Consider the following 18,604-nt stretch of genomic DNA (forward strand, 5'->3'; position numbering starts at 1 on the left):
ACCAAAATGGTAAAATTGGTGACATGGTGAAACGGAGAAGCCAGAATCGAATGGGCCCATTCGTACTAGAGACCATGGTATGGTACGTGTAGTAAAAAGACACGGGTACACGTGTATTACATATATCCGTACCTCGATCCGTGTAGCTTTTAGTACACGGGTACCCGTGCACTATTTCACGTGTATTTAAATACACGTGTATCAACGTATTTGTGTATTTTCATCAGAATTGGGCAATGGCGGTCACTTAAGCAATAAGTGTAATAAAACCGAGTGATGTTTCTCAATTTTAAGGATTATCGTTGCGTCTAAAAAGAAGCTCGCTTATTACCAGTAATGCCTTAATTTTTTGTATCAAAATAGGTAATCGATTAAATAAATCTTGTTAATTTTATAATTGTGTTATTAGTTGCAATCTGAAAATTTGTAAAACCATACTTTCCGCATATTATTCTAGTAAATATATTTAAATACATTAATTCTTTTATGAATTTCGCGATCCCCCAGAGTTCTGGGATATCTATAGATATTAAAAATCAGACGAATCAAAATACGGATACGTTAATATGCGTGTATTTATAAATACACGAGTATCTAAATTCACGTGTATTTAAATACACGTGAAATAGGGATCTCTATTTCGTACAAGTCCCAGGTCCACCTTTACCTCGCTGAAAATACATAGCTCTGCCCCGCGATCGGCGGAGGTGCGTACGTCGCGTGGCTCGTTGGGCACGAGTGACGGCAATCGCGACAACAGAAGCAGCCAGGAATCGCGGAGCAGCTGGACGGCCTGATTGTTCCTCCCGGTAGAAACCGGCAATCGGTGTCACTGTGTCGAGCTGCTACCGGTGACGTCACTGCTAAACACCGTCGACAGGCCCCTACTCCGTTCGCCGCTGTTATCCCCGACACTTACGACACTGAATAAGGAACGAACGAGCGCGGCCGATTAGCAGCTGGCAGATAATGTTGCCGCGTGCGCGCAAAAACCGGCGAACAACGAAGCGCGCGCTCCATTGTCCCTGGCGGCGTTCAGATGGGAAATGGCAGCCGGGGCGGCCGTAAATGGGACGCGAAATGAATCACTACGCGATGGAGAAGTTGGCCAAGCGTCCGTGGCCGAGCAAAGTTCGCTTGGGGATTTATTTATGGCCAAGGCTCGGGCCTTTTAGGGGAAGGGTTGCGGTAGGACTTCTTTCGGGGCCTGGACGTTGCGTTTGGGACTTCTTTCGGGGCCTGGGCGTTGCGTTTGGGACTTCTTTTGAGGTGGAATGCTGCACTGTACGCCTCCTCGGTGGCGCAGCGCGACTTCTTTACGCGGAAAAATTGTACCGGGACCTCTTTCGACGTGGCGGTGTTCGTTTCCACTACTCGAAATCCGGAAGAGTTATGGATGTCAGAGGACGTGGTAGATCGATCGCATCGCGCTCCGTTCGACGGCGGTCTATTTCAAACGAACGGTGTGACGTGGAAACGGCTGGCAGCCGCGAGTGACGCTCGCTGAGTAATTCCTCGGTTCTGATGGCACCGACACTCTTGTCATCGGCTCTTCCTACTATCTGCGCGTCACCGCGCGGGCACACGTCACGAGCGGCCGCCGTGGAACGTCGACGCGGCTATTGTTCAAATTCGTACGGGGCTGGGAAACGAAGCGGGCGGCCTTAAATCTGCCAAGTGTGTCAGGACCGGCGCGTGAATTGGGGGGAACGTTGCTGCGAGAGAATCGCGTGTATGGGATTGATATGAGAACAACGGGGAACTTATGATTCTCCATGCTACCGACGATGCTGCGAAGGAAGTATTGGATATGGAGTATGTGAATGGGATCGTCTGAACTCTAAATGGTTTTTAAATTGGAGCAGGCTCAGCGAGGGACCGCTTTAAGAAATAGATTGAGAAATCTACGCTCCTTCTCGAAGGGAAAATTCTGTACGAAATATTTCAACAAATTCCTAGCACCTTTAATGATATCGAGGGATCTCAATTGATCGTGGAATCGAGGGAACACCTGTTCAAGCAGAGTTATATGCAAATGTGATTTCAATTCTCAAAGCCACTCGAGATACGTATTCCAGCAACTTGAAAGCCACCTGATGAAGATCCTATGGGAGCAGGTGGTACCTACAGAGAACTGCCCCTATTCCTAATATTTGATTTCTACCGGAGGCTAAAAAAATTTCTCTGAGAACCAAACGGATGCGGAGCGCGATTGCTCTGGTATTTCCGTCTGCCTTGTCTCTTAGGTGTTTCTCCCCGTTACGAGAAGGTACGTACCAAAAAGCAGGTCACGCAACGGTGATAACGGTAATCCGTAGAAGCCGTGGTGCAACGTCGTCCACGTGGAAAAGCAAACGAAGAAAAGCGTGTCTTACCCACGTCTCTCATAAATTGCAATACTACCGCTTGGTTAGCTTTGTACTGGCTCCAGGCAGTAATGGCAGCGTGGGTTTTCCCCCCCCGGATCACTCTGGCCATTACCGAGGTAGTAATTTGGAAAGTCCAAGCTAAATATTGTGGTTTTCGGGCAACTCGTAGGACCTTATGACGAATCGTAAATCCGAGATAATTTTACCAAAGCTGGAGACAAAAATCATGTACGTTAAGTAAGTAATTTTAATTTGATTGTTTTTTGGGAAGCGTCCGAGCAGTGATGTCGAGCCATCTCGATAAATGGAGCACTATGCTCTGTCCGAGGTTCGTCAGGAGACATTAAACAAAGGAAGTTTATCGTCCAAGTGAGGCTTACTCATTCGTCGAGTATGCTTATGTGCCAGTAGCTCGTGCAAGCACGCGTATACGCACATGCGGCTGGCTCTATTCGCAATTATCCGACGTAGTCTAATATCAAATGGGTGCATATTCTGCTTTCGTTACGCCTGCCAAGTTCCTTCCAATGCGTATTATACTCTCTCTTATCAGAAGCAGAGATATTTATGTTTCATGTGCAACGGGGGCCTCCAATGACCCCGGAAATCAAACGTAACAGAACTGAAGTTAAGCTAGTGGTTCCAAACTACGACCTACGCTATCATCCGTTCCTCAATCAATACTTCACTCTCAATTTATGCGAGACACAGTTAAGTACATCCAAGTTCAGTAAAATACCTTTTCTTTCGTAAGAGCAAAGTATAGTGGTGGTAAAAAAAAAGTCTACTGGACTTCTTTTCAGGGGATGGTGGGGCATAAGTTTGGGGTGATGGTAGAGAAAAATACACCCCTCTTGCTATTTTTAACCCATTATGTAATACTGATTTAATTAAAATTTTAAAACCGTAGTTTAAAAGTATTCCCTTCTTTAGTATAAACTTAATGGAGATCAATTTTGAAAAATAAGCGAGTTCTTTCAAAGCCAAGGGAGGCATCTGGCCCTTTTGCACCCCTTTCGTATCCACATATTATATTTGTTAGAATATAATGTTTATTTATTTAAGAAAATAAAAGTTACACAGTCGATCGTCAGTATAATAATAATAACTGCGTAATACTTAAACTAAAAGTAATGGAAAGAATAGTCTTTAGCGCGATGCAAGTTAACCGTTTGGAGGGTTTTCTCGGACTGGGAAGCGCAGGGGTCGAGAAGACCGTTTTCCCCTCTTTTGGGTCTCCTGTAGCGAAAGAAAGGAAACTCATAAACTACCGGGTCCCCAAACCCTAGTAGCATTTCTGGTTGGCCCACAGTATCCCCCAGTTGGGAATTAGTTGGCCATCAAAATGCCAACAATAAATGCTACTAGGGAAGTCCCTGACACTTCAACTCCAGGAACAGTCCATCGTTGTACACATTCTAACAATATTCACACCACTAGTCTACTCTGAGCAAATCCCCAATCTGTAGCATACAAATTCAACCCACGATTTTTTTGCATTTCCATTACCGCCTGACGGTACCAAACGCGCTTGCAGCAAGAATCCCTACGCATCGGCACCGAATTATCCCCCAAAAAAGTGTTGACAACCGCCCTACGATTAACTACATCCCAGGATCCCAATGAAGTCGGTGCATCATCGGCGAACAGTCGGCGAACGGTACCGCGTACGCGTGCGTACGAGGAGAGTAACTCTCGATCCAGTTCGCGCGCGTTTATCGAAAGGCGAGAGTGTCAACGTTCACCCGCGTGAAAGTGAAAATCTGGGTCCGCGCGGAGCGCAGGCGAGAGATACCGCCACGCTCGCCGATTGTCGACCAGCGACGGGGAAAGAAGGAAGGCGCGAGGGACGTGGGGAGGGTAAAGGCCGGCCCGCGGCGGTATCTAGGCTGCGACCTGCTTCGCGATATCATTTGGGTCATTGTGTTTCAGCCGGGTCCAGCGAAACCGGGTGAACGCGGCCCGCCACGCGCGGATCCCTGCTGCCCGCGGAGAAGCAGGGGCGCGCGCCAGCGTTATGCACCTTCCCGTGTCCACGCATGTGCGTGCCCCTACGCGCGCGAGTGCCGCGCGCTATTCCGCCCCGACCGCTCTCGTTATATCACAGGCGACGTTGCGTAAAACGTACGCTGGCAACACGCTCTCCTCTCCGTTACGGAGTATCGTGGCCGCCTTTCGCCCCTCCGCTGGCCCCTTTTTAAGCCTGCCCCCCCCCCTCCCCCCTGCCCCCCGTTAACCTCCCACGACTCTCTACCTCCTCGTTCCGTCTCTTTACACGCGGCTCAGCCATCGCCGCGCGAACTCTGACGCTAGTAAGCATCTCCTCGTCCGCGCGCGGCGAAAGTTTGTTTTCATTTTTTTCACGCGCTCGGGCCCCACTGCTGCGCCGGTAGCGTGCCACCGAATCGACACTTTCGGGATAAGCGCGCAGGCGGACGAATGGCGTCCATGCTAACGGAGAATGTTTCTCGTTGGCGAGGAAAAGCTGACCGAAATAGACACTTGAATGTCTTCTTCAGCTGCGACGATGCGAATAGTATTTTATATGCAATTTGAACCCGCAGCGTAGTCGCCTACTTTTTGTAACGTCGCAAGTGTCTTGGGTGGGGTACCCACCCCCTGTTATCTAGCGGCACTGATGTGTGTATATTGCGTATCGAGTGTTTAGAGGCTTGTCAGAGGATCCAGTTATATTACGGTTACTTTTATCCTACCGCGTAACTAGCCGAGGAAAGCCCGCTGTGTTCTGCCTCTCGTGGGAGTAATTTATTCATCCATCTTGTTCAATCGTCAGACGCGTCGTATAGGTTAGCCCGCGCCGCCACCTACTCTCGACAGCTGTTTTTTTTTCGTCGGCGGACGCCGGCACAAAATCGTTTAATCGATGGCGCAGAAGGCCGTCTAGCCCGCTCCACATAATCGCTGCGTTGTTGGAAAGCCGCCGGGCGGTGAGAAATAAGAGCGGCGCGGCGACGTTAGGGAGAAGGAAACGAAGAGACCCGATGGGATACCCGCGCGCGCGGGAGAGCCTCTCTTTCTCCTGGCACCGCGGTAATAAAGGCGGCCGCACGCGGCCCGGCCGGCCTGTCAGTTTGGCCTGCACGGGCCGGACTATGCAGGCCGGCCCGACGCTGCACAGCGGTCGGGGTAGGGGTAGTAACATTCGTGTTGTATAACTTTTAAACTATAAACGATATCGGAATGGCGCCAAAAAATATGAAATGAAAAAATTATTCCTTTTTAATTATTTATAATTGAATATACTGTACGTTCATTTAATGTTTCTTTTTAAATTTTTTCAACTTAATTGTTATAAAAAAAATTGAAAACTGTTTATTTAGTAGTTAATTTAATGCTCTTTAAGCGATTTAAGTCGCTTGTTGGGTAAACTTTTAGTTTCCGATTATAAGGAAAAAGCAAATGGTACTATTAGAGATTGTGACGAAATCTACCGTTTAGTTAAACATTATTATTCATTTATTATTAATTTATTCAGCGGATTTATTCATTTCAGAGTATTAAGAAATTCTTTATTCTTTATTGTATCCATATGGAAGTGATGTCGATGGATTCCTTATGTTTTCCCGGTGAAAATCATACAAAATTTCATGTAAATCTGACTATTGTTAACAAATTCAGCTTGAAATTATATAAATCAATTTTTCATGAAATTTCCTTCATTATGGTCCGAATTATGTCGTTTTTGGTGTTAGTTTCATCGGCGAAACATAAGGAATCGATAGGCGTCGTTTTTTGCAAAGATCTGATGAGAAATGCGGAAATCCTGGACATCTCTGACTTTTTAATGATATTCCAACCCTTTCGAAGGTCGAGAGCCATCAAATTCGGTGAGGCACTGGGGAGTCCTGTTCTCGCCACGGGGTACCAGGCGGCATCTCTTTGACAGGTGTCGCTGGAGAATCACTCTGTAGTATTCATTCAGTAGATTTCGATAGGAGAAAGTTTATTTTTCCTGCGCAATCCGGACTATGCAGGCCGGCCGGAGCAAATACGAAAAACGATTCGGTCTGCCTGAATCGGACTGATCGGAAAACGTGTAAAAATTTGTAATCTAAACCCTGATCAAACTTGATTGGATCGATACCGATACTATTAATGATATTCAATCAATTCAATACCAAATTATTCAATAGGAAATATCAATTCAATACCAAATTATTCAATAGGAAATATCGATACATATCGAAATTTAAGGTACTTAAATATCGATACATATCGAAATTTAAGGTACTTGGTATCAGATTCTTCTTCAATCGATATCAAATAAATACTATACTGAATCAATACCCCTTTCATACTTCACGAAGATATCGATAGATACTTCTTTCATACTGAACTAAATTATCGGTATTTGTTCGTACCGAGAGACGCGCGAAAATCGATGTTTCTTTCGGGGTTGTAAGACCCAATTAATCTGATGGTGCGCGTGCTGCCCGATACTTTATCACCCGCCACAATTAATATTAAGCAAGAGAGTGATCGCTAGCCATTCCGGGGCGTCCAGAAGTTTCGGGCGCTGAAAATGTTTCGAATATTTTAGGAAATGTGTATCTACTGTAATATGAATAATGGTAGCTAATAATGTGAATAATTATAAAGTAAACTGAAAATGGAACTAAACTGCTGGACAAAATTAAAGGAACACTATAATTTCCCGAAAAAATTGGTCATTTTGAAATGGCTGTACTAACTCCGCGAAAAGTAGTCGCAAAAAATATTTAAAAAAGGCATTTTTACGCTTCAAGCTTCTACTTTTTGATTCAACGACTCAAATCCTTTTTTCCATCCATTATGATACTGTTTCATCAATGGAAACAAAATTGAAAAAATTTAAAACACTGTCAGACCGACCAGAGCGTGCGAGGGCGCCACGGGCGTCCGGCCGACCTGCACAGGCCGGCCGGCCCGTGCGTGGCCGCCTTTACGCTCGCGTTCGCACGGGGACGAGCGGAACGTGACGCCTTTCCTTGTGAATCTCGCGCGTGGAACGCAACCGCCGGCTTCCCCTGGCTGCGCGACCGGCACCTTCTCGACCCACTTTTCTGAGAAAGGCCCGACCTCGCTTTTCTCTCGGTGCAAATACGCGCCACTTTTCCTCGCGTCCTTGTGTCCTATGCAATACCACGCGCGAACTAAGTTTTCGTACCGCCGATCGCCCGCCTACGGGGGGCAGCACCATCGACGCATGCGACCGTCACTTCTCTATGGTAGCGATAGAAACGTGCCATGTTGCGTTCTGTTTACCATATGCACTCTGTGTTCCATGTACCAGCGAAAGCTTCTTAAACTTCGACTTCATCGTTGTGAAGAAATGCTGTTTTCGTTGAGTCGTTGGAGCGAAGGGAAAGTGCTGTTGGATTCTATGGTCGCTTGCTTCTAAGAAGCCCAATTCGCAGTGCGAAATTATGCGCAGAGGGCCGAGCGTTGGTTAGAGGCAGTTTTTACGTAATATAAATCGCATTGTTGGCCGCGTAACAGTTGATAGTTGTAGACTATCGGCGTGGATTGTTAGAAAGTCCCGGAGGGCTTAAACGATGCATATTCTACCATATGTTACCTCCGCACACGTACAAGGTTACATTATCGATCATAATTTACGGCGCGTGCTGCATCGTTACGTCAGTGCGACTCGCTTACGAGCGATAGTGTCGGGTGGGAGACGGGATTCATAAACTTACGCGTGTTCTGCCCGTGATCAGCTGTTTTCGCGGAGTTTCCTCTGATGTTGCGAGAATGAAAATGAGATTTCCACTGCCGCGGCTCGAACGCCGCGTGATAAAATTTCACGAAAATTCGTCGAACCGTTGCAGTCGATGTTCTACGGTAGAGTCGACTTCGGTGGTTCAGGGACGGTTCGTAAACGCCATTCCCTAACCTTTCCCTGCTTGCGGCGAAGCTTCGAAACGGAAGATTTCGCGATAAGGAACACAAAGAGCATTTCGCTAAAATCGAGTAAGTAGGGTAAACGCACCAATAAATGAACACTTAAGGCTAATGAATGAACACTATTATAAAATTATGTTTGCAGCGCGATTGACTCCACGTGCTGCAAGAATTGTTTGGATCTGAAGCAAGAAATTACAAGAAGTCTCTAATTAATTAGTTGCTTCTTTTAATAACTTATTTTACTCATTTTAATAAAAAATGTCCATTCACTGGTACGTGTTCATTTACTGGTACATCCACCCTACTATTACCCGGCCGAAAGAAGATCCCCAAGAGGCGGGCTCGGGCGATACAGTCCGTCGCTATGACGATTGGTCGAATCACCTATTTTGGCACACTTTTAAAGACGCGACACGCGTATTTTGGTTTATGGCTGAAGTAGGCACATACATTGTCGCACCGCGCGACGAAGAGAGCGCACAAAACACATCGAGATCGAGTGGAATAGAGCGATCTGACCGACGAACGCCAAAGCAATAGCGTAGGCATCTCAGACGGTTAACCATTGATATATAATAACATAAAAATTTCCTTACTTTTCAAACAATCTGTGCGAGATTGTGTTTGGGCTTATTTTAATCAGAAAAATCTAACCAAACCAATGATAAAACTTTCCTGAACATATTGTGAAAAATAAGGAAATTTTTATGTTATTATATATTAATGGTTAACTATCTGAGATGCCTACGCTATTGCTTTGGCGTTCGTCGGTCAGATCGCTCTATTCCACTCGATCTCGATGTGTTTTGTTCGCTGTCTTCGTCGCGCGGTGCGACAATGTATGTGCCTGCTTCAGCCAATAACCAAAACACGCGTGCCGCGTCTTTAAAAGTGTGCCCAAATAGGTGATTCGACCAATCGTCATAGCGACGGACTGTATCGCCCGAGCCCGCCTCTTGGGGATCTCCTTTCGGCCGGGTAATCGTACATAGTATCAAAGAAATACGTGTGTATATTCAACCGTTGAGTATCTAAGCGTGCTAAGCCTTCGGCGAAAGATATGCACGAAGGAAAAGTGAGACCCACGAGCCGATCTCGTCGAGCCGCACTGTATTCTCGCGACCAAGGGCCCACGCTTTGGCACGGATCTCGCGTGGCATGCTGATTTACTTTCTCACGGACAATGAAATTTCGTTCACGGCCAGTACTGCTTAAATGTCGCGACCGGGCCCGTGGAAAGGTGCGCGGAGGCGTGGGCGATTCGGTGAAGCCGCGCCGCGACCGCCTCGCGTTCCCGATGGAATCCGCGACGGGGTCGATTCCGGGTAATTGTAGCGGCACGCGCGTCCCATTTTCCAATCCCATGCCGTCACGTCGGCGGCTCGGCTTGCAGCTTATTAAAAGTCCGCGCGTCTCGTGCGTACTACGCGCCCATTTCGACCGCGGAGCCTTGCGCGCGCGATGCATATGCATCGCACTGCCACAGACCTGTTCCAATATCCAAGGTAATTGTACTCGAGCGTGCTAATGATTGCGACACGGGCGCAATCGCGGTAAACCAAATCGAGGAGGGGAACGCGGGGAGGGAGGGAGAGGAGGAGGAGGAGGAGGAGGAGAGAGAGGGGGGAGAGCGCGGAGTATGGGCCGAGCAAAGAGAAGGCGTTGCATTGTAAACTCTATGACCGACTTTACGAGCGATCGGCTAGGATGCAGTGCCTCCAGCGGCCGGTCGCCGTAGCTAGCAGCCATGTTGTTTCCAAACGCCGAAATCAAGCTCGCAGCAGTTTACGAGGAGAAAGGTGAGGCGATCGTTGTTTCGCGGGCAATTATGTCATAACTTTCGGTGCCGTGTCTCTGTGTATTTTACAAGAGAATATCGCACGCGCGTTTAAAAGAAAGAGAAGGATTGCGATTAACCGTTCCCGGCTGCCATACGAGCCCGAGTCACTCGACGGTAATTCTTCTGGTTTCGTTACGCAAAGGAATCCTGCCTCGGATCCCCGTATCGATCCACGCTTTTCTCCCTCCCTCATGCATATTCGATTTTTATCGGACGGGTCGATGCTAAACAGACGCCCATTTTCCGAACCGGCCTCTCCAGGATAGCGCACGGACGTTTATCTACTGCTCCACAGATTGTAAGCTACCGTAGGAAATTCCGTGGCATAATTACGGCAGTACCCGGAATAATTGCATGTATTAAGATAAAAAAAAAAAATTCTGAGGCTAACAGAGTTTCGACCATCAAGCTTCCTCGGCGATATTACTCGGGCCAGCTATGGGAACAGATTCTGCCGTTGATTATAGGAATTATATGATAAAAGCGCTGCGCTCGCGGTACGGAACGGCAGCGATAGAAAAGGAACATTCATTTTATAACGCGGAGCGGTTGGCTGCGATCGAGAAGTGGCGTTTCACGGTGGTTGCGCCGCCTCTAGTTTCCACTCGGCGACATAGACGGCAACACGGACGCCGGCCGGCCGGCCGGTTCGTGGCTATAGGTTAATACTTATGCGGAGTGGCCATCCGTGATCCATCTTGCGTAACCTATTTACCGGCGAAGTGGTACAGGCACACGTATGACATAATCCCGTGCAGCGGAGCACGCACTGTAGATCCCGGCCTGTTCGGATACGATTTTAAATAGCCCGTTGCCGAGGCGCGCGTGCGCCGTGGATCGAGCCGACGCGCGGCGTTACGCAAATTAAAGGTACGCGAGGAGAGCCGACCGAACAGGGCCTAATCCTGCTTTCCAATTTAGACATCGTTACACCAACCTACCAACGCGATACAATTCTTTCAGCTGTATAAATTTCCACCTTGCTGCACGGTGCAAACCTGTTCCGCGTCATAACACGCATTCCTAATGTACGTGCAAGACAGAGCCCGGTGCGGAAAGCCTCGCAGACGGATCCGAGCTGCATACTCCTCGCAGAGATTAACCTGTAACTTCTGACGAACTTCGCCTAAAGTTCGGCGATTAATTAATTTCCACGGCAATACCTAATCTCGGACATATTGTAGGATCGAGGGCAGACAGAGGGGGTGGAGGGACCAGCGAAGAGATTGACCACCTGCTGCAGCGCGACCAACTAGAGCAATGAATTATTATACATCGGGTATCAGCGGGCTGTCAGCAGCTGTTAGATGGACGCCGGTTCCACGAACGGGAGGAGTCAGCCGCGTCAAGATTCGCCGAGCAAGTTCGGCCCCGAAGAGATGCGAAAAAGGGGGAGAGGCGAGTGGAAGATAAGCCGTATTTACCGGAAGTGCCAGCGGTCGGGAAGATAAGGCGCGGGGATCGCGGCGCTGCGAAGAAACATCCGCGTAACTACGTCATCCGCTGGACAAGCCCAGCACGCGTACCGGGACTTGTTTACATCGCGCCGGTTGTCGCGGATGCGCTCGTATGTGTATACATATAGCCGAGGCCAGTTAGGAAGCGCTCGGTCAGCCAGTGCTGTTGGGATATCTATCTTTGGATCCGTGCGCACAGCCGGGCGTGTACGTGAAGGGGGCGCGCGAGCGCGAGCCCGTCCACCGGGCGGTGGAATCTCTTACTCAATCGTCTCACGCCCGTGCCGGTGACCAGTGACACCGTTAAACGCGGCCATTATTTCGAATGCGCCCCGCGGGTCGGATATTTCCGTGGTGACCGTAGATAGAGCCGATGGATCGCGGGCGTAACGGCCGCCGAGACGCACTCCCGCCGCGGAACGTGTTACACGTACAATGTTGCGCGTGTACCTTCTCGCACCCGCGGAGTGAAATGCACGCGTCAGTGGCTCTCAACTCTCTCTCTCTCTCTTTCTCCCTCCTGCGCGACATCACGGGCGCTGGAAGCACGCGCGTAGCGGGCGTCCAAGTGACTCGATCGCGGATCGGTGGCTTTGATGACTAGCTGCGATACAAGGAACGCGGTGCACCGCCGAGAAATTCCTTTGTCTTCCGGTTGCGAGAACGCTCAGCCGGGAAGCGAACCGGAGTGCGCATTTACCCCCCCCCCCTGCGGGGGACCAGCGGCGGCTCGAAAACGACCATTTACGCGTGCCCGCGCGAAAAGATAAACGCTGGCCCGGTATTTACCGGTTCACGCTTCGGTGAACTTGGACGTCATTGAGAGTCTACCGTGTTGCATGTGAAAACAGACGCTGACGCGGGATACCGCTTGCGTCAAAGTATTGTAGCGGCGCGTTAATTGTGACACCCTGCGTTTAAAGGTTGTTAAGAAGGGTAAGAAATGTCAGCCCCTCCATCCCGCCTGTTATAAAAGCGATCTCCGGCGCGAGCGTTAATTACGCGGTATAAACGGTAGGAATAAATACTCCCGGCACGTTCGCTGCGCACTGCTGCCGGTGGATTAGTGACGCGCGATATTTATCGATAACTGTACGTATCGATATTTGCATGTCGATATACCGATATTTTTTGTCGATATTTCAAACAGTAGTAATTACAGGTATCGATAATTTTTGTCGAAATGTCGATAACTTTTACTGCACCTTCTTTCGTTCATGCCAAGCTAATAATTTACAAATTACTACGTGTAAATAAAATTCAGTAATTATTTTTCAAACTCATATTGAATAATGCCCGTGATGTTTGTTAAATATAAACTCTAGTTTCCTTTATAAATACGGCTTGGCAAGTAAATTACTTGTTTCCATTTTAATACTTTGAACTTAATTTAAATAAAATAATTTCATAATGGTGCAATTTAAATATTCTTATCTTAGAAAATTCTTTTCAATCCAAAATAATATTCTCTCGAATATACGTAGCTTATTTTTTAATTGGTAAATTAATACTATCCTCGCATCGATATTATCAATATCGATACTTTTTGAATAATATATCTCGTGTATCGATATTGAACTAATAAATATATACCGATAAGCATTAGCGATAGTTGGGACCAATATCGCACATCACTGCGGTAGATAACGTTATGCGCCGAGTGCTACCGTAAGAGAACCACCCAGCGGTGATTTCTCGACCACGCGCGAGCGGGGCAAGCCGTTGGCCGAGCGTAAAAACATCGGAACCGGACACTTCGGTTTGACCAGATCCGGTTCATTTTTCCCCCGAGCGAGCCGAGCGAGCGTGCGGCAAAGTTTCCACGAAATGGAACTGCGGTCACGCCTCAGCTACCTAACGGAGGTAGAAAGATATTGCGCTAATGCGTTCCACGTGGGGTCACCGGTAGCCGGTGCACAGGCGAGCAGCGCTGCCCGTGGCTCGCCTCGCGCATAAACCGAGGCTCTCCCGCATACACGCGCAGGCCAGCGCTCGCCAGTGCCTCTCATTACGCATCTAACCGCGCCCACATAGCGGTATCGGGGCAGCCTATGTTTCTTCGCTACGCCTGACCGACCGTAATAGCCCTATCCCTCGTTTTATGGGGTATTTATTGCGTTGCGCTCGCCACGCTTTTCTACGACTCCACGGGAACGCTCTCGCGGCACACCGGCGGTCGCGCAAGCAAGCCAGCCAGCGCCGCTACCCCGGCCGTAACTCGAGAAAGGCGTGTCGAAAATCGACGGGCACTGGCAGTGGATGCGCCACGAGGCGCAGCCATTTCCTTCTTCGAACCCATCCGTTAACCTGTTGTTCGTCTGCTACGAGGGATAATATATCCCTACCCCTGCTCCCGCCAGTCTCCTCTACCGTTTTTACCCTGGAATATTCTCGGCGGTCGCGGGATCGCCGCCAGCGAAACGGATTTCGATCGCCACCGGGTTACGCCGCGGGCGTGTTAGTCCAGTGAAATTAGGATCTGTCGTCGGAATAAATCCCACCAAGCTAAATTTTCGTATGAGCCTTTATTTGGTCGTTTTAAATAATATGTCAAAAGTCCCCATCGATTCGACTGTTGCTAAAAAAAATTCAGAGGGTTGAAAAAAAAACAGTTTTTCGCGAATATCTCGTTATCTAGCAGTTTTGCGACAAAAATAGTTATTGCACAATTTATAGCCCAGGAAATTCTCTACAAAAAAGGTCCTATGAGTTTTTTTCGTAGGAGTAACCATTTTCATGTATGCCGGGTTACCAAGTTTCAACCCCCATACATTTAACAAGTGAAGATTCCAATCCCCGAAATTCAAAAAATTATGAAACTCTGTAAATATGTAGGGGAAGTCCTCCTGAGTACAACGCAATTTCGTTTGCTGTCCAAATTCATTCCAAGAGGGTGCAATTGACCCCTGATTTTTTTTTTATTTTGTATTATTTCTCGCCAACTGTAGGAGATAGAAAAAAAGTGTTCAGGAAAAAGTTACTTCTTTTAATTAGGACTATCATTTGGTAATTTATAGTTCTTGCAATTCTTACGGTTCGCGAGTTATAACACAAAATAAAAAAAAAACTGATTTTCAGAGGTCAATTTCACCCCTTTAGAGTGAATTTGGGCAGCAAACAAAATATTGCGTAATACACACCTATATTAACCTCTGCATATCCCCAATGTTTTACAATTTTTTGAATTTGCGAGGTGAGGATCTTGTGAGAAATAATAAACATTTCCACACCACCTCGGAGGTAGAGTACCGCCGTGCTGACGTTCTCATTACTCCTACGAAAAAAACTCATAGGACCTTTTTTGTAGAGAATTTCCTAGGCTATAAATTGCATAATAACTATTTTTGTCGCAAAACTGCTAGATAACGAGATATACGCGAAAAACTGTTGTTTCTTTCAACCCTCTATAAAATTTTTAGCGGCGGTCGGAATCGATGGGGACTTTTGACACATTGTTCAAAACGTCCAAATAAAGGTCTATACCAAAATTTAGCTTGCTGGGATTTATTCCGTAGATTGGGCAGATTTCCGTCTAATTTCACTGGACTATGTGGCGTGCCCGCGCTCGTATCCAGACGCATCGTTGCAAGGTAACGCGTCCGTCCCGTCCATCCTTCTCTATCCCGTCTCGAGCACGGGCCAGAGGAGCGTGTCTCGCTCATGCGCGCCGCGTAAATGGAGCATCCACTCTATAGTTCGCTTGCGGAACGAGGTCACGAAAATTAAATTTTCTGATTAACGGCGCACGCAGCGCGCCCGGCAACTCCCCGGCGCCTGTCAACGCGGGATCCTTGCGTTCCCTAATAGCCGCGGATCGGGCCACTGTGCCAAACGAAGAGGAGGAAATACGCTGGAATCCGCCGGGCGTGCCGCCGGCACAGCCGGTGCCGCGTTATCGCCGGCGAAAAACGCATTTCCCCGCTCTGGAAAGTGGTCTATCCGTGTGAGACACCGGCCTACGGAGGTGCGTGGCTTCTGCGCCTGCGTGTGCGTGTACCAAGCGTGTCTGATGCGCGCTCTAACCTGCTCGGATGCAGCGAGATCCGGCGGGTGTATGGATGACGTATCAAATCTCGTTGCACTTAACGCGCCCCACTCGCCGAACCTTTGTTCCCTTTCCTTTAGAAGAATTTTCCGCCGTTTATGGAGGATAAAAAAAGCCGTCGCGAATCTATTTTAAGAGGCTCGAAACAGCGAAACGATGAAACTGTTACACGTAAATAAAAGGGAAACTTCGTCTCGGTGAATGTTAAGATTTACGTTCTATCCGAATTTTCAATTTTTCTGCATCTGACGATCCTCCTATACGGTACAAAAACCTACATCCCGAAAATATGTGACCTTAACCCAAGAAATTCGAAGGCCCAGCAAAATCGAGAATTGATACACCATTCTCTCAAAATCGACTATTTCTACTGTACTAATTTATCCAACTTTCCTCTCATTTCCTAAAAGCATACTCTTCAACCATTTAAAAAGAATTTTCACATTTCAATAATCGCTCCCTTAAAGGCTCATTGCGGACAGCCGCGTTTATACGAGTCGATCACAATTCCCGCGTTCTCAAAATTCACCGATATTATATTCCACGTTCCTTGTATCAGCGTCTTCTAACTGAAGAATATCGAGAACAGTATTCGCAATTCAACCTCCCCACCTAACCTTCAAAAAGCAATCCCCAGCGACCATCGCTTTCCTACGTTGAAGATTTTCCAACCTAACCTAATACGTCCGAAAGCGTCGACAATATCCTGCCTCGCTTCCGCTTTGCATGCACAGTGTAAATCGCTTACCTCTTGTCCGTTCGGCGCGATGATGACGTCCACCTCGTCGAGGTGCTCCCGATGCTGCGTGACCTCCGCGTGTATTTCCCGTCCGTTGTACGTCAGGTAGACCTTCTGACCGGGGACAAGCCGCGCGGTGGTCACGGAACCGAAACCAGGCCCGATCAGGTCGCGGTCGGAGTATTCGGTGCTGGGGCTCGGTGGACGACCGCCGGGCACGGAGTCGAACCGCACGGAATAGCGAGTCTTGGGTGTAATGCTGAGGCCTGACTCAGAGGCGGCCGACGCCGGCGTTTTCACCGCGTGAATGACGCCGCTGTAGTACTTGCCGTCCTCGCCGGGCGCACACACTCTGGTGCCGATAATGCTGCGTTTCGCCAGCCTCTTGCCCGTCGACATTATTCGTGGGGTCTGCTGTTGAACGACTTCTCGTTGATCAGCCGGCGCGGATCGATAGTTGATTATCGATCGATACGCTTTGTCCGTCGACGCGCGTGCACTGAACACCTTCACGGGTCACCGTGGCGCACTGTCTTCGTTAAAGTTCCTTCCACCGATTTGTCTCTCGTAAATCTCATTTGCACACGTTACTTCCTCCTCTGTCTTCCCTTCGGCTTGGATACCGCGAGAAAAGACACCACTCCCGCACGCGTATCGTAAACAATGATCGATCACGGCCGCGAGACGTGTTAATGCCCGTGCGCGTCGATCCGCGACAGTCCGACTGCTGGCACACACGTGGGAGACGATGCAAGTAGCGTGGCGATCGATATTGTACGCACGAATCGATTGGGATGCAATCGAATACGCACTCCCGGAAACGGGTCACCGGACACGTTGCGTCGACTTGATTTTTATTCTCTCTCTCCCCCCTTCACGAGCCCGTTTAATCTGGCTCGCCGTGCGTAGAGGATACGTCTTTACGATTTAGGTCATCGTCGCAACGAGAGCCTCCGTGTACACACCGGCTACCGATCGGCAGCTTCGCGCTGGGTATCGCGATAGAAAAGATTCCTAGACCGCGGCAAGACGCGGCGGCCTTCGCGGCCTGAACACAGAACTGAGCGTATCAACAAAACGGCGTGCACCGTCGCCCGTCACCGTGTTCGTCACGCCGTCCGCATGTTCCAGGCACTTGGTGATTGATCCTTGATAATACGTGGCCGTGCACGCGGTAGATAGCATAATATATGACCGACGATTGCCGGCGTGTGGAAATCCGGCGTTTTACGGTGGCCTGGGCGAGCGAGCGGTAGGAGATACGATGGCAGACGGGCACGAATGGGTCTCGCGGTACCCGACATGTGACGCACAGCTGAGCGACCGGGAGGGACTGAGGAGAGACTAAGCAAGCGGCTTTCACTGCGCCGGCCGGCCGCCCGCCCGCCCGGGAAAAACAGCTGATAGATAACAACAAACCCACGTGACCCGGCCTCGAGCGTCGATTGGACGGGCGCGCTGACCTACTTACTCTCATTGGCCGACCGCCCGGGACAACGAGAAGAACGGGAAAAAATCGCAGGCCAGAACCCTAGCCAAAGCGCTCCGCACGGCGAGACCCTCCACTATCCCAGCCCTCTCCACTTTTCGTACGCCTGTACTCGGCGTCTCTACTGGCGTCCCTCTCTTTTCCGCCGTGCGCAAGCCGCAAAGTACGCCGGACTTTTCCGTACGGACCCGTACGAAATTTCATCCGCGTACGTTCCCTGCGACACCGACGATCGAGCATTTGGGCGTACAGACCCGATCGCGGATTCCGTACAATTTCCGTAAATCCAACTCTCGTAATCAGCTGGCAGCGTTCGATGCACAGGGCGGTCATTTTGCCATCAGCTGCGAACGTCTGTGACGAAATCCAAGCGAGTGATCAGTCTTGCCGCATATACAGAGCTGTCGCCAATGAGACCTCGCTTCGCCAGACGCTCCTACTGCCGCTACGATACCATACTGTATCACCTTTTCGATGAAATACCCTGAATTTCACGGGGACCTTAGCGTCAAAGGCTCGCAGTGTCTGCATGAAAAGGCGGGACGCCGGTTGCGCGGTAATAGGACACGTTTTAGCAGAGAAAGGCCGTGTTTGTGCTTCAGCTGTCAGTGGACGGCGGCCATTTTACGTCAGCTGAGAAGGTCGGTGACGACACGCGGCGAGTGAAATATCTTCGCGCTGCTGCCGCTCGAGCCTCGGAGGAACGTGTCGCAAAGAACCTCACCTTCGAAACTATTTCCAAGGCTTGTCACTGCATC

The 18,604-nt window shown here is 49.0% G+C and overlaps 1 protein-coding gene across 3 annotated transcripts in view; it reads right to left on the minus strand.

Moving 5' to 3' along the window:
* Glut4ef (Glucose transporter 4 enhancer factor) overlaps positions 1-17,719 on the minus strand; it is a 123,841-nt gene extending 106,122 nt beyond the window's left edge. Inside the window, exon 1 of one of the 3 annotated variants that reach the window (XM_076818818.1) lies at positions 16,367-17,719. In XM_076818818.1, the coding sequence (XP_076674933.1) occupies positions 16,367-16,756 (390 nt within the window). In that variant the 5' untranslated portion in view covers positions 16,757-17,719. Of the gene's footprint in view, positions 1-5,083; positions 5,159-16,366 lie in introns of those variants that run through there. The other 2 variants (XM_076818819.1, XM_076818820.1) reach the window with 2 other exon arrangements.
* Between the last annotated feature and the right edge of the window lie 885 nt (positions 17,720-18,604).

Source organism: Andrena cerasifolii, chromosome 8 (assembly GCF_050908995.1).
Source record: "Andrena cerasifolii isolate SP2316 chromosome 8, iyAndCera1_principal, whole genome shotgun sequence".
Lineage (NCBI taxonomy): Eukaryota > Metazoa > Arthropoda > Insecta > Hymenoptera > Andrenidae > Andrena > Andrena cerasifolii.